This window comes from Phalaenopsis equestris, unplaced genomic scaffold, assembly GCF_001263595.1.
Source record: "Phalaenopsis equestris unplaced genomic scaffold, ASM126359v1 Scaffold000511, whole genome shotgun sequence".
NCBI lineage: Eukaryota > Viridiplantae > Streptophyta > Magnoliopsida > Asparagales > Orchidaceae > Phalaenopsis > Phalaenopsis equestris.
In genome coordinates this window covers 614,196-629,812 of record NW_018164951.1, presented here as the reverse complement: position 1 = coordinate 629,812, position 15,617 = coordinate 614,196, and the positions used below count along the sequence as shown (strand labels likewise).

General features: G+C 33.4%; 1 protein-coding gene across 2 annotated transcripts in view; it reads left to right on the top strand.

The window, feature by feature from the left end:
- Window positions 1–8,219, top strand: part of LOC110028359 — a 22,755-nt gene extending 14,536 nt beyond the window's left edge. Inside the window, exons 3-6 of one of the 2 annotated variants that reach the window (XM_020730180.1) lie at window positions 4,892–5,492; window positions 5,564–5,655; window positions 6,117–6,285; window positions 8,005–8,219. In XM_020730180.1, coding sequence (XP_020585839.1) covers window positions 4,892–5,492; window positions 5,564–5,655; window positions 6,117–6,264 — 841 coding nt within the window. In that variant the 3' untranslated portion in view covers window positions 6,265–6,285; window positions 8,005–8,219. Of the gene's footprint in view, window positions 1–4,891; window positions 5,493–5,563; window positions 5,656–6,116; window positions 6,381–8,004 lie in introns of those variants that run through there. The other variant, XM_020730179.1, reaches the window with a different exon arrangement.
- Window positions 8,220–15,617: the final 7,398 nt, after the last annotated feature.

Here is a 15,617-nt window from a genome sequence, read left to right as displayed (position 1 = left end):
TACGATTTTCATCCTTGCTTTTGATTATCTCTCTCGCCTTATGAATCAAATGCAGCTGTTACACCCTCACACTCAATTTATGCATAAATCTAAGCTTATGGTTAGCCACCTTGCTTACGCTGACGACGCTATCCTTTTTTCCAACGCCAGTAAGACTGCTTTTAAAAGTTTGATGCAAACCTTAAATATATTTTAAAATACTTCTGGATTAACCTTTAACAATGCTAAATGTCTGCTATATTTTAGCAAGTATGTTAGCACCACCCACACCTCCTGGGCTGCTACCTTCACTGGATGTCAAGTGGCCTACCTTCCTCTAAAATATTTGGGAGTCAATCTTTTGCGGGGTAGACGGAGACAAACTCAGATGGATGATGTTGTTGATAAAATTAAGGCTAAGATTAATGACTGGAGAAATACCTTCCTTTCTAATGGGGGTAGACTCACTTTGCTTAAGAGTGTCCTTTACGCCCTCCCTCTTTAAGCTCTTCAAGTTCTTCATCTGAAATAAAGTACTCATATTTCTTTGGAGAGGATTTTTAATAAATTTCTTTGGGCCGGTAGCACTCAGCGTAAGATTTGGACTACGTGGGATAAAGTTTGCAAACCCAACACTGCTGGTGGTCTAGGTTTTAGGAACCTTAATCACATTATGGAAATCAACATGTGTAAACTTTGGTTCAAATTTCGTTCGGGCACTTCTCTCTGGGCTCATTTTCTACATTACAAATATTGTACCCATTCGCACCCTGCTAATATTGTTTGGAAGGTTGGGGATACTAAAGTTTTGAAATCACTGCTAAATGTTAGATCTATAGCACAGAATTTTCAGGGTCGCTGATGCCAAATAAATAAATAAGTTGAAGGATTAGATCTGAGATTATTGAGTACTATATGCCAAATTTATTGGGCCAGCCTTGCCTGCTGATGTAATTAATCATTCTGATGTGGAATAGATAAAGATGCTATTTTTTTTTCCTTATTATAAAATGTAATTTAAGTATGGTGGTTGGGTAGGGTGCATCAGAATTTAATTTCTATTTGTTTTGGATGATCAAATGTCACACCTTTTTTCTTTAATCTTTGATGTAAGTTTAAGCTATTCTTTGGTTTTCTTAAATTAAATTAAATTGTTTTTTTTTTCTTTTAATTAATCAACATTGTTTGATTTCTAAATATTTTAATTGCAATTAAGCCCTTGAGTTGGCTTATGCATCCTCCTCCTACTTGATTGTGTCTTGGATAAGTTTTGCCTTAGACAATCAAGCCTAACTGCAATGACGTAAAATAATTTAAATATTTATAAATAACACAATATATTGCTCGGGAAGTTTGGCGCCCGGTTGGGTTGTATTTTGGTATCAATTGGACTCTGAATTATTATGATCATCGTGAATGGAGAAATTACATCAAAGTTTGGAAGGCTGCACATTTTTATAAAGAAACTTTGGAACCTTTTCCTTTTGTTATTCTTTGGTTCCTTTGGTCTGCTAGGAAAGCTCATAAGTACGAGGCTTTCCCCCCTACAGCTGCTCTTACCACTTCATATTTAATTGCTTATTTTCTTAAAGTTTCTCGCCCCATTGCATTAAGCTCAAATTTGCTCAGAGGGGTAGGAAGGCCCTTCTGATACGGTGGCAACCCCCCTCCGTTGGTTGGATTAAACTTAATGTTGATGAGAGCTGGACTTTATCTGCTGCTGGGACGGGTGGGATTTTTCGTAACTCTTCGGGGAGATGCCTTTGTTACTTTGTCTCACCAGTTTATGTCTCGACACCTTTAGAGGCTGAGTTTTATTCTTTATGGAATGCTTTACACATTGTTGTGACCTTACATCGCCGTGCTTTAATTATCGAGACTGATTGTATGACTATGTTAAATATTCTAAATAAGAGCACATTCCCTACATGGAATGTCATTTGTCTGTTTAACATGATTCAGGGGTTCATTAAAAGACATAATTTGGTTTTGCAATTTAATTTCATCTATAGAGAATGTAACACTGCTGCTGATTGGTTGGCCAAACAAGGTCTCAAATGAATTATTGTGGGTGTGGTGCCCCCTCTTCAACTTCAAATACTTTTAAATGGGGATTTTTTACTGTGCCTTATATCAGAAGATATAGAGATTTTATATTTCTCTGCTATTTCTGCTTCGTTTTTATTGGTTCCTCTTACTGTTTATCTGTTCAATTTCCTCATGTTTTATTCTGAGTTGCATTTTGATAGCCTTTTTCACCCCGTTTTGTCTTCGAATTTTCACCCCGAGGTTGGTTTTCATGTTTTATCTTGCTTGACTTGCTCTTTTTGGATGCCTGAGATCTCATTTATGGGTATTAGAGTTGATAACTTTACCATGAGATCTCATTTGGGTATTAGAGTTGATAACTTTACCATGAGATGTATGGAGATGCTGCCTTTCAATTTCGGACATCTGGGAACTACTTGGAGCGGCAGGGATGGTTTATGCAAAAGTTTTGTGGATTTCCTCACTGCTTGCAGGTTTTGGCTCTTATTGTTGTGATCTTCACTGGATCTACAAGCCGTCAGTTTGACCCTGCTCCTCGACACCACTGTTACTATGGGTTTTTATGCATACTGTTATTTTGGGAGACTTTATACGTGTAATTTTTTGGGTATACTTTTTCTTTTGGTATACGTTTTGGATGATTACATATACCTTAGGTTTGTTTCTTTGCGTTGCGTTGTACTGCGGTGAGTGGAACCCCTAGGGGTTTGTTGTATTTTTTTTGTTTTTAGATGGGGATCCACTTTCCCTCCCTAACTATGTAATTTCCTTTTAATTAACGCGTAAGGAGCCACGAGCTGCTCTTTAATTAAAAAAATGGACAGTGAAATCGAAGTTGTTCAACACAACACAGGCCAATCGTAATAATTATGCATTGAAAAATGTTTATCTTCAAGCAATTTTCAAATAAGGCCCTTGAGCTTTATTTTGAAACAATGGCTCAAATCTTGTTGTTTGGTTATTTATTGTTGGGATGGGTTGGGAATATGGCTCAAACTTGCCTAAATCTCTACTCAATTTTGGTTATAGTTTCTTTTTGATGATGAAGAGTTTATATAAGTTGACTATATTAAGTGTTTATTTTATTTTGCTCTAATCTCTTTACGGATTATTAGATTCATTTTAGTTAAATGCACTCATTCATATATTTATTGGAATTCTCCTGCAAAGGCTAATCCAACAACTTAAAAGCAAAGGAAATACTAGGATAATTCAAACACTCTTAGAAAGTTACAATGTTCTTTACAAAATTTGTGTAATGATGTCATAATTACATTAATGACAATAGGTGTCTCCCTCACACACCTAGATATGTGTGCATTGTTGATACTTATTGGCCTTGACTTTGCAATGAAGCAAAATGCGAGGCGAAGATTCAAAATAAAAGCACAGCTAGAGCTAGAACTATGATTGGAGGCGTACTTCACCCTTTTTTGTAGCATATTGTAATTTGCACAATATTTCAAATTTCAAAAAATAGAAACTCATTTCTTTGGGAAATTTACATGCATACCACCCAATTCTAATCTATTTACACATCTGACACCCGAAGTTTGATATTTACATTTATATAACCTTGATGTTATAAAACTATGTATTAAATGGTTTATTTTCACTTTTGAAAAGGTAATGATGGCGGTAGTTTTGATGTGATGTTAACGATTTGAGTGGTATGCGTGCAAATATAAATGTTTAGGTGTTTGATATTTAAATACAAGAGAATTGTGTGGTATGTATGTAAATGCTCCAGCTCAAATTCATTCTCAGCAATATAAAAAATTTGGTCTCAACTCCATTTAGTATTGACAACCAACCAACCTGGAAGGCACAAGTTACCAAGCTCTTTAGGGCAAATGGGTATGATTCTTTTCTTGATGGATTATGTCCTTGTCCTCCACGACATACCTTAGAGGCAAATGGCACCCAACTTCCCAACCCCAACTTCACCAAAAGGATGCTGATCGACAAAACTTGACAAGGGCTCTCTACTCTGTCATCTCACCCTCTATTCTACCATATGTGTTACCACTAGAAACTTGCCATGATTTATGAACAACCATTGAGCGACAACTTCAGTCATCTAACCGCTCTCGTATCATCCAATTGAAGAACGAACTTTGCAATCTAGGCATGACGGATAAGGCCATGAATCAATACCTCTCGGAAGTCAAGGCAAAGGTCGACATCCTTGCAACTGTAGGTGCATCTCTCAATCCGTAGGACATTAGTTAACATACCCTTAATGTCCTACCCTCCACCTATCATGCATTTAAAACAACTATCCGTACCAATCTTCATCCAATTTCTCTAGATGATCTTTACAGCCTGCTATGCGTTGAAGAAATTAACATAGCAAATGAGGCAATCAAAGAAACACCCAATACTACGGCACTCTGTGTCTCGCGGACATGGAAGAAATCACGCCAACAATTTCTCAGCCACAGGAAGCTGGAGCAGGGTGCTTTACACAATTGTGACTTCTCATTTATTTGCCAGATTTTTAAGATTAGTTAGTGATATTTCTGGTCATACTTTTATTTGTCCCTTAAATTTCTTTTGGGGCATTTACAAATCCTATTTATTTACATATCTAACACCTAAATTTTGCTTTTTACATATACATCACCTAAAATTTCTTATCACATTAAAAATACCACTATTTTAACTAAAAAAAAAATGAAATGCACCTTTTTCATAATAGCTAAAGTGGCATATATGTAAAAATTGGAAAATTTAGTTGTTAGACACTTAAACACATAGGAATTGAGTGGTATCTATGTAAATCTTCCATTTCTTTTCTGTCACTCTTTATGACCTATTAAATTCTTAAGCGGAATGGATGATACTTTATTCTGAATTTCAGATGGCCAAGAACTCTGTCAATGGCAAGAGCACTTTGTGAGCTTCATCTACAACTGAAACAAAGCTGTAATTCTGAAACTTCTCATCCAAAGACACCACAACAAAGGGAACAAAAAAGAAAAAACATAAAGAGAAAGAAAGTAGCCGTTAAGTTAGAAGCCAAATTTACTGATGGAGCAGAGTTTCTGAAAACTCCTAACTTGATGAACAATCATATCACTCAGCCTACAGATTCCTGCAACAGTTCTAGCCCTTCTCAATCCTTCAATGATGAACTTAAGTTTTCTGAAGCAATTGGCGATTTTCCTTCTCCCGAAGAACTGGCCCCTCTGGATGCTGCTTTCCTCGCCGACTGCTGTAAACTCGGATATCGAGCTCAACGTATCATCTCTCTTGCCCAAAGTATCGTCGATGGCACTTTGAAACTAAGGAAGCTCGAGGAACTGTGTGAGGGATACTCACTGGCGAGCTATGACTCAATCGACCAGAAGTTGTCGGCTCTCAGTGGATTTGGACCTTTTACACGTGCGAATGTACTCATGTGTATGGGTTTCTATCATAGAGTTCCAGCGGACACAGAGACTGTTAGGCATATAAGACAGGTTTATTTGTTCTATTTCTTGTCTATGACTGGATATAATTTTATTACGAATGTCTCATAGAACATGTGCAGTTTTATGGTAGAAATTGCGACATTAAATCGGTTCAGGAGGATATAGAAGTCATATACGGGAAGTATGCTCCATTCCAGTTCTTGGCATACTGGTATTCTATTTTGGCCACAATCTGTCTTATTTTACCCATGGGTTTATTTAGGGGTGTTACAAATTGTCCCGACATGTCAACTCGATCTAAACTCAGCTAAAAATATTCGAGTTCTGGTTGAGCCAAATAAATTTTGGATTTTGTTCGGGTAGATCTATCAACCCGAAATTGACTTTCTTACTAGAAATTGATCGTCAATCCAAGTCCAACCAGCATGAATATCGACCTGAATAGTTGTTATGTCTTATATTAAACGGGTTACCATTGAGTTCGAATCAGCCAGTTGAAAATGGGTTGTGGTTAGGCTCAGGTTTGACTTTCTGACCCATCTGACATTTGGGTTGGGTTGGGTTGGGTTTAAGCAGTTTTGTGTCGGGATAATTTCAGGTCCTGAACCCTAAACTATAAACCCAATTTGATACCGCTAGATTATATTTGTCTTATGATCCAAATTCCATTAGGATTGAACTATGGGGCTATTATGAAGGGAGGTTTGGAACTTGGAGCAAGCTGCCAGCCTCCTATTATCCGCTGGTCACTGCAAGTAATATGAAAGACAGAATTTGTAAAGGATTGAAAGTGAAGAAGGCTGAGCCAGAAGAGCAGTAAGAGCACATCCATATTTATCTGGTGAGTAATTACCATGTTCATGAGTCTTTTGGCTGATATTTTTTTTTTTCTGTCAAGAAAACAGTACTGTTATCCAGATTTTGTAATAGATGCACTATTTTTGTGCTGGTTCTTTTTAAGTTGTGTAAGAGAAAAGTGTCTGACTATTTATAGGAGATCATTTTAGTCCCAAAATTTATAAAAATTTCAATTTAGCACCCATATTTTTAAAATAGAGGCTGAAATAGTCTGTGGGAAGGATTATTTTAGCCCCAATTAAAAGAGTTTGAGGTTTAATTTGACACTTTTATAGACTCTGAGATTAAAATGATTCTATGTAAATAGTCAGGGGACTATTTGGCGCGTTATTTGTTCTATTAAATGCTCTCAAATAAATCCAAAAGGCAAAATACATTTTGTATTTTTTTAGCCAGATTTGCTCTTGATTGGATAAGACTTTACCGAATTGTTTCTTGATTTAGAGAAAAAAAAAAGGATGTTTTTGTAAGATTCATTTACATTTTATATTGAAAATATGAGAGCTTGCTTGCATAAAAATACTAAATATTGTCATCATTTGGAACATGGTTGCCAATATACTTGCTATACAAATCACCTTAATGATCTTATTACAAGCAGTTGATACTTGTTCATTTGCTGAATATAGTGCAACACCTACAACATGTGAATGAATAAAGTGCTAAGATACTCTCTGACTGTTTACATTTGGTTATTTTAGTTTCAGAGTTTATAAAAGTGTAAAATTAGCTCCAAAATTTGTTAAATTAGTGCTGAAACAGTTCTCTGTGGAGTATTTCAATCCATATTAAAATAGTTTGGAGATTAAATTGGTACTGCTATAGCTATGGGACTAAAATAACCTCCTAAGAAGAGTTAGGGGACTATTTTGACACTTTTCTCACCCGTAGATTATACAGACACAACAACGAGTTCTAAATAAACCCATATTACTATATTTCTTAAAACAAAAGTATGGAAACCATAGTAACATAAGAATTTATTTATTATTTATTTTCATTTTATCAAAGGTCTCCATTATAGTATTCACACTAGGGCAATCAACTGACAAATGTCTACATTTCAGTTCTACGATACAAGTTTCCAGTCTTAATTGAACACAATAAATTATATATATTTAGATTCAGCTTTTGCAACTTTATTTCTTATAAGCTTAAACTGATCATTGCAACTCTCCGGGGCTTGAAATGAAATTTGATAGCGTGGCTGATGCTAACATAAGCGAGCCAAATCTTATTGCTTATGTTATGAAATGATTTTTTTGTCGAATAAACTCGCTGAAACTGTTGTTCTATGGACATGGAATTTTTTTTGAAGATTTACATAAATACCACTCAATTCCTATGTATTTACATATCTAGCACTTACACTTTAATTTTACATGCATACCACCTTACCTATCCATGCAAAGTCGCAAGTTAAAACAGTGGCATCCTTGATGTGATATGAAAGATTTGGACGGTATAAATGTAAAAAAAAAGTAAAGTTTTGGTGTTAGATAAGTAAATACATAGGAATTGTGTGTTCTGTATGCAAATGCCCCAATTTTTCATCCTCCTACAATTCGAACATTTCAATAGAACTCTGAAGAGTTGGTCTTTTGTTGGTAATAATGGCGGACAATAGTTTTAAACCTGTTCAAAGTTGACCCATCACAATCTCACATGAACTTCAAATGGATTCACTACTAAGGCAGATCAGGTCTGCTTGGGCACGACACGAAAGGCCATTAAGTTCAGCATTAACCAACCTCATCATGTTTCAAAATTTTATCTATTCAGTCCAAAATGTTAAGAATAAATTATGTTTTAATTACCAGGAATGTTATTCTGTATTGATTTAATGATGAACAGTTGAGCTTATTCCTCTACAGGAGATGCCTTAATGCCTTAATTAGATGTAAACTCTTTTACATTGTGCAGCCATTCAAATTAATTACTGCTCTAAATATTCTCTTGTTCTCTGTTCTTCCTTGAACTTGCTGTAGCTTGAGAAACTAATGAATGTAGTACAGAAATGATGTTTTTTACTTGATTCTGGAATAATTTTATACGGTGAAGAATCATTCTAAAAGCACTTGACTCGGCCTTTCGTTTTGTTCGTTATTATCATAATATAGGGAAACTTACATACATACCACAAAATTCTTGTGTATTTGCATATCTAACATGTTTGATATTTACATTTATAATATTTTGCTGCCATAAACTTATGCATCCAACGATGTATATTTTCACTTTTAAGAAAATTGTGATGATATTTTTGTTGTGATGTCAAGGATTTGAGTGGTATGCTTGTAAATATGATTGTTAAGATATCAGATATGCAAATGTGTAAGAATTGTATGGTATTTATGTAAAAGCCCTCATAATATATTACATTTCTGCCCATTAAAATATAAATGGGCATTATAAAAACCTGTAACCAATCTCCTCGTGTCATAAACTGTTATTAAACTGAAGTTTTTCACTCATTATACAAATTTTTTTTTTCAGAAGTATTAAAATGTACTTTGCTAAAATTTTCACTTATCCTTCAATAGTATGCCATACATATCAGCATCATTTACAAACATATTCCTCAGTTAAATATGATATTGCTATTTTTTGAGGATCTGATTTCCCTTAGCCCTGTGAGATATGACTTGTCTCATGTGTAACCAAGTTTGTAATCCCATCTCCAATAGTAATGAATCCGCTTCCATTTTGAGAAAGCAATTTAGTTAATCTAAATCTATAGCCACATGAATCACTTAGGGTCCGTTTGGGGCAGCTTATTTGATGCGGCGGCATTTTGAAAACACACCAGACCTGTTTGGGTAAACTGTGTTTTGGCAGCTCATGCGCTTTCAAAACGCCGAAAACAGAGTTTTCACATCGCACTTATCTAGGAGGTGGTAGCTTTCTGGCAGCTGTCAGACTTTTCTAAAAAAAATTAAAACTTGTAATAACCACCGCACCTAGCTTATCAGCATATTATTTTTAATCAGTTTATCAGCAGATTATTCAATAAGCTGCAGCTGCCTCAAACAGTCCCTTAGGCTGATTTAGACTTTTACTTGGCCGAGAAATAGTTAGATATTGCATATAAATGAGATTGACTTTGTTAATACTTAGTTACTCCATATGAATCATTTACTTTTGATTAGACTTTTAGTTGGCTTAGAAAGAGTTAAATACTTTATATATATGAGATTGACTTTGTTAATAATTGTATTTTGATACACTATGAAGCAAAGGTTATCTAATGAAAGACTAGGGTAGACAACAAAACGTTATAAGACTAGATAGAGAATAATATGATTTTATTTATTTATTTATTATTTTTAGCTAAGTAATCATAAGGAAGGATAGGTATATTGAATCAGTTGTGGCTTAATAGGATGAAGTCAACAAAAGCTAAAACAAATTAAATAAAGTTGATCATGCACTCATCACTTAAGAAGAATGCATGGCTCGTGAATAGGTTGAAGAAGTTTAGAGGATTGTAACTCAATGCTTAAGTTCGCCTTGAATAAACAAAGGTTGAAAGGGTTTTGAGCAAATTCATCATTTGTAACCATGGTTAAATATCTTAGGATGAGTTAAAGTAGCTTGCTTTAAACCAACAAAATCAGGTCAAGAAGATCGCCTATCACCCCTCAAAGTCATAACTAGGTTAATGAAGTCTAAATGAATGCTGATCAACACCTAAAGTAAATTAGGATGGGCCTAGGTCATCTAAGCTCACTAAATTTGATTGGACATAAGAATTGTTTGGGTTCATTTTTATGTAAGGTACTTAAAATTAGCCAATCACTAAAGGTATTGGCCTAAATAAAGGGACGAAATATATGAAATTTATGTTTGATTTGGAGCGCTCTAACCCAATTTAAGGATACTTAAGATCAATTAGAGGGATCTATGAGATCTAAAATATTGATGTTTTTTAATTTTTTTCTATCATATGTTTTGAAAGACTTCTATCTAAATGATTGAATATATAATTTGAAGAATAATATGCTACCTCGAGGGGGCAAAAAGATTAGCTTCAAATTGATTTGATTATTCAAATGATACAAATCTTTAAGATTTATGAGTCCACGTTCACCAGAGATTTTTCGCCTACTTTATGGGTGTATGATGTGATTTATTTTATTCTAGAGTGTCAATTTCACTACAAGAGCAAATCCTCATAGTTAATTACAACTCAAGATTTGTGAACTCTCAGAAAATTTTTGATTAAATTATTGGCCTATTTTGTTTATGTTCTCAAAATTTGGAGGTTAGAGTTATTGTTTCAAGAGTTTCAAACTGGATATGTTCAAATATGGAGGGATTGTTTTCAAAGTTCAAAGGCAAAAGGGTAGGGAGTGCAGATACAGGGAAGCCCGTTGAACCTTCCAATCTATTCTATGGTTGGGCTTTATGTGTTGGAACGGAGCATTCAATTTCAGTTGGAGTTGAGAATTTTGTTAGAATGTTTGGAACCTACAATCCAACAATGTTGAGTCGTGGAAGGGCCTGCAAGGGGGTTAACATACCCTAAGTTTGAGGTGTGCTCATGGAGGTTAAAAGAGTTGGACTTGTTATAATTGTGAAGAGGTTGGAAGTGGTTTGGTTCAATTTGAGGAATTTGAATAAAATTGGTTAGATTGATTTTTAGATTGAGGTTGAAGTTTTGGCCCTAGAACATTCTAAGCTCAACAATGAGAATAAATAGGTTTGGACTAATCTAAATAATTGGGTGTGACGACTTTGATGAGGATGTCCATGATTTTTCATCTTCCCAGGTTATAGGCAGTCTTGTACACCAATCAAATGGTTAGAGGGTTGCACTGTTGTCATAGAGATGACTAGTAGGGCCCTATTTAACCATTAGAAGGCTGGAGGTGCCTTCGTTAGTAATTATGAGTTATTTGATTTTAAAGCACCTCATAGTTCAAGGAAGTTACATGCTTTGGGGTGTGTATAGGTCCTAGTCCTTAGAAACTAGAGAAGGGTACCTGGTAATTTGATTTAGGCTTTTAGGCTAGAATAATTAGGAGTATATGGAGCTAGGTTTTATTTATATGTTGACTATCCTAGGGTTTGCCTTTGTTCTATCTATATGTGATTTGGAGTTATTTAAGTTGCTAGATTTTAATTCATTTTCTAGTATTTGATCTTTTAGTTATAATTTAGTTGACTTTTTTTAGTTTATTGTTATCCACTGTTTTTTTTTCCCTAGATCCATTAGTTTTCTAGATTTACAAGAATGTCACTTGATTCCTTTGTATTTGCACTTACAACACTTAAACTTCCATTTTACATACATAACAATACAAATCTTTATTGTCACATCAAAACTTTTTTCATTTATTTTTCCATAAGTAAAATATACATTCTGATGCTTGCATTAGTCACACTATGTTATCATTGAGAAATATATGAAAGTTTTGGTGTCACACCAAGCTACATGCATATCTCATCAGATATACCATCAACATACATTTTCATGCATAGATTTATTACATCAAATTATTATAAATATAGATTAGTGAATTTGTGGTACACATACAAAATAAATTTACAAAAATGCCACTCAATTCTTATATTTTATTTTTCGTCTAAGGAATGACCAGAGACTATTATACGAGCCCTGACTATTCCTCATGCGTATAAGAATTTGAGTATTACACCCTACACTCGGAGGGAATCGAACCCCAGACCATATGGGACTTACAACTGACAAGCAGATATCCGACCAACTAATCTGAGTACACGGCGCGCCACTCGATTCATATATATATACATATCTAACACTCAAGTTTCATGCATATCACCTGAGGCTTTCATGCCACTTCAAAAATATGATTTGCATCATATAAAAATGCCATCATTTCAAGCATACTTCTTCATCCATAGGCAAAAGGTCATATATTTGAAAATTGAAGTTTTGGGACTGTTTTGGGGCTTCATTTAGGTAGGTTTTGGGTGGAGTTTGGCGCTGTTTTGGGTTGAATTTAAGTAGATTTTAAGTGGTGTTAAGGGACTGTTTTAGAGTAGATTTGGAGTGGAGAAAGATGGGAGTTGGGGTCTTAGTACTTAGAAAAAATATTCAGTTAAGACATCTATGCTTCCGGATTGCCAATCACAGGCCGTCACGTTGCCCACCTATGGGGTGTATGACAACATAGCGTTCGATGGTTGGCCGTCCGGACTCACCACCTGCAAGGCTTATGAAGGTGTCAGCAGCTTTCTCGTTCATTAAAATGAAGAAAAATGTGAGAGAACTGAAATTAGGTGCAACTCTCTTTCATCTACAAATCTAACATTTAACTTCCATATACATATAGGGGTGGTGTAGGTGCTAAATATGTAAATAGACGAGAATTAAATGGTATGTATGTAAATCATCAATTGTATATATATTTCTGTGCATGCCACCCCAATCTAACATCTAACTTACATATATATATAGAGTGGTGTAGGTTTTAAGTTTAAGTTTGGGTTAATTTCGAATTAATTTTGAGTTTAAATTTTAGTTAAGGTATATTTAGGTTAAATTTGATTTATGTTTTAATTAATATTTCAATTTGGATTTTAGTTTAAGTCATTTGATATTAAATTCCATTTTATTTTTATATTAATATTTTAGTGATTTATGATTATTATTTTATTTTCTTCAAATCATCATGGCCCCAATATGCACCCCCAAATGGAGTCTGATGTGGATACGAGCTGGCTCATTTTAAAGATTTTGACGTTCCAGACACACAAGCACAATTCGATTCACGAAATGATGCTACGACGGAAACCTTTTATTACGACGGAAACCTTTTATTGCGACGAAAATTTTATGTATTAAAAATTAAAGCTCATGAATTCATGAATAAATAGTGTCTAATCAACGTCAAACTCGTCGCAAGCTTCTCCAAGCATGACGACTAATACAATATGGATTGTAAAATAAAATTTCAAGTGCCGCGATGGGCGCGGCCCGAAAGATGACGATAGATTTGGGTCCATTTTTTATGTTATATTCAATTCAGTCTAGTTTTAAGTTTTAATTTAGATTTATTGAATTATGTTTATGTTTCAATTAAGTTTAATTTTAGTTTTAATTTAAACCAAACCAACATCCATCTCAGCCAACAAACCACATGAGTCAGCTCAAAGCCCAATCCAATCGGGCTTGACCAACCACCTAGGGTGGGGTTTCTAGGAAAAAAATATTCCAATTAAATGTAGGTAATGTGGGATTAACTTAGTCTAACCCTTAATGTGGGATTTTTACAGTTCCAATGAACACGAAGTTGACTTGAATGGACATCAACAACCTATAGACCGTCCTCACAAAATTATAATTTTTTTTCGATTGGATTTGTTTTAATTAAGATTATTAGAAAATAAAGAAAAAATTTTCTTTGTAAGAAATTAATTTAATTGTTTTATAACATTATAAAATAATTTCTTATTAATTTTATGGCAATTAGTTTGTATTTTTAGGATTTTCCAACCTCAAGATGTGTATTTTCTAAGTTATGTTTAATTAATTTATTCTTGAATAAATAAATTTGTTGATTGAGATTACACCTTTTATACATTGCCATGTTATTAGCTTCATGACTAAATTGGCATGGCACTTTGGAATTTATAAATATCAACTGAATAGAGATCAAAAGATTCGAGTTTTGACCTAGGAATTACAGTTTAGGCTAGTGCATGAAAGTGTACGATACCCTTGTATCAATCTTACTCAAATTATACAAGAAGTCACACTTCTTTTTTCTTCAACAAACAACATATGCCATTCATGGAAGATGTTGTTGATTGTTAGTGTTTGTGTATTCATGAGCATTCATTTCATAAATGATTAAACTTAGTCATTGGATTTATGGAGCTTACTTAATGGCTTGCTCAATTTAAGTAGCCTTGTTTTTGAGAAAATAATAATATTTTTTTATGTAACTTTCATATGGTATTGTATTACTTATTAAGAAAATGATTTTTACCACATGAGCTTGTTGATGCTTCTCTCTATTCTAAGAAAGGGTTCAGACTCTATAAGAGAAATTATTATCCCACCAATTGCAAGGGAAAGAAGGGGAATTCATTCATGATCTAAAGTAGGGATATACCTATTAGTTATTGCATAGTGCACAAGGATATTTTAGAGTTAATGATTAATTGCAAATTAATATTTTATGAGGGCATGGATTAAGCTCGTGAAAAGAACCCGGCTAGCCTGAGTGGGATGGAATCATTTAATCCTTAAAAAAAAAAAGTGATTGATTCAAGATTATTGCAGACATTTGTTGGTCTTCTTTCTTTGAGCTTAGAATGCTAAGAAAACAAGTAGATTGGGCTGCACCTAAGTTTGTTATTCTAGCTAATATTAAGCAACCATAGCGGATTGGAACAATTTGGGGCCCTTACTGTATTTTCAAGTTTTATTGATTTCATATTCTTAGTTTCATTAGGTATGTATATACTTTTAATTGCCCCGTCGACCAAAATAGGTCCATATAATTCCAACGACATTCTATTAGATTGATTTAGGTGCAGTAGGTTTAGCTTGAGATTTTATATATTAATCTTAACACAATTTAAAAACTCATATAATGTTTGATTTTTTTTTGTCTTATCAATAATTTATTTTCAATTTCATTTTTTAATCACTTTAAAAAATACATTTAGAAGATATATAGTAAACACAAATAGATAATATTTTCTAACATTAATATAAAATATGTTAGGTAGTAAAAGATCACAATAAATATATATAATTAGTAATTAATCTAATTTCTAATTAATTACTATTTAATCATCAATTAAATTAAATTACCATCATACTCATTCATTATTATAAAAGTTGGTTAATTCTCTCTTCAAATTAAAGTTGGCTAGTTGTAAAAATAAACTTTAATTTAAATTTTAGTTATATTAGCCATAAATAATAATGTTAATTAAATTTCTAATTTTTTTTTCTAATTTCCATTATTACAATTAGCGTTTAATTTAACACATAATTATTCCTTTATCTAATTTCCATAATTCAATACTAATACAATCTAAATGTTCCTAGTGCAACTATAAGTGATCAATCATTCATATAAACATATACTTAATTTAATTGCTATGGTTAATAATGTGATAAATTGCCATATTCTTTTATTTGATATAAGCAATACTCATTTACTATTTAATATAAATAAATCATAATACTTAAATAAAAATATAATTGATCAATAATATTCTAAATTATTAGGCCTATTATATAAAATTCCCCAAAAAATAAAATAAAAATAAAAACATGAATAATACACAATTTAATATTGTGAAAAAAACTAG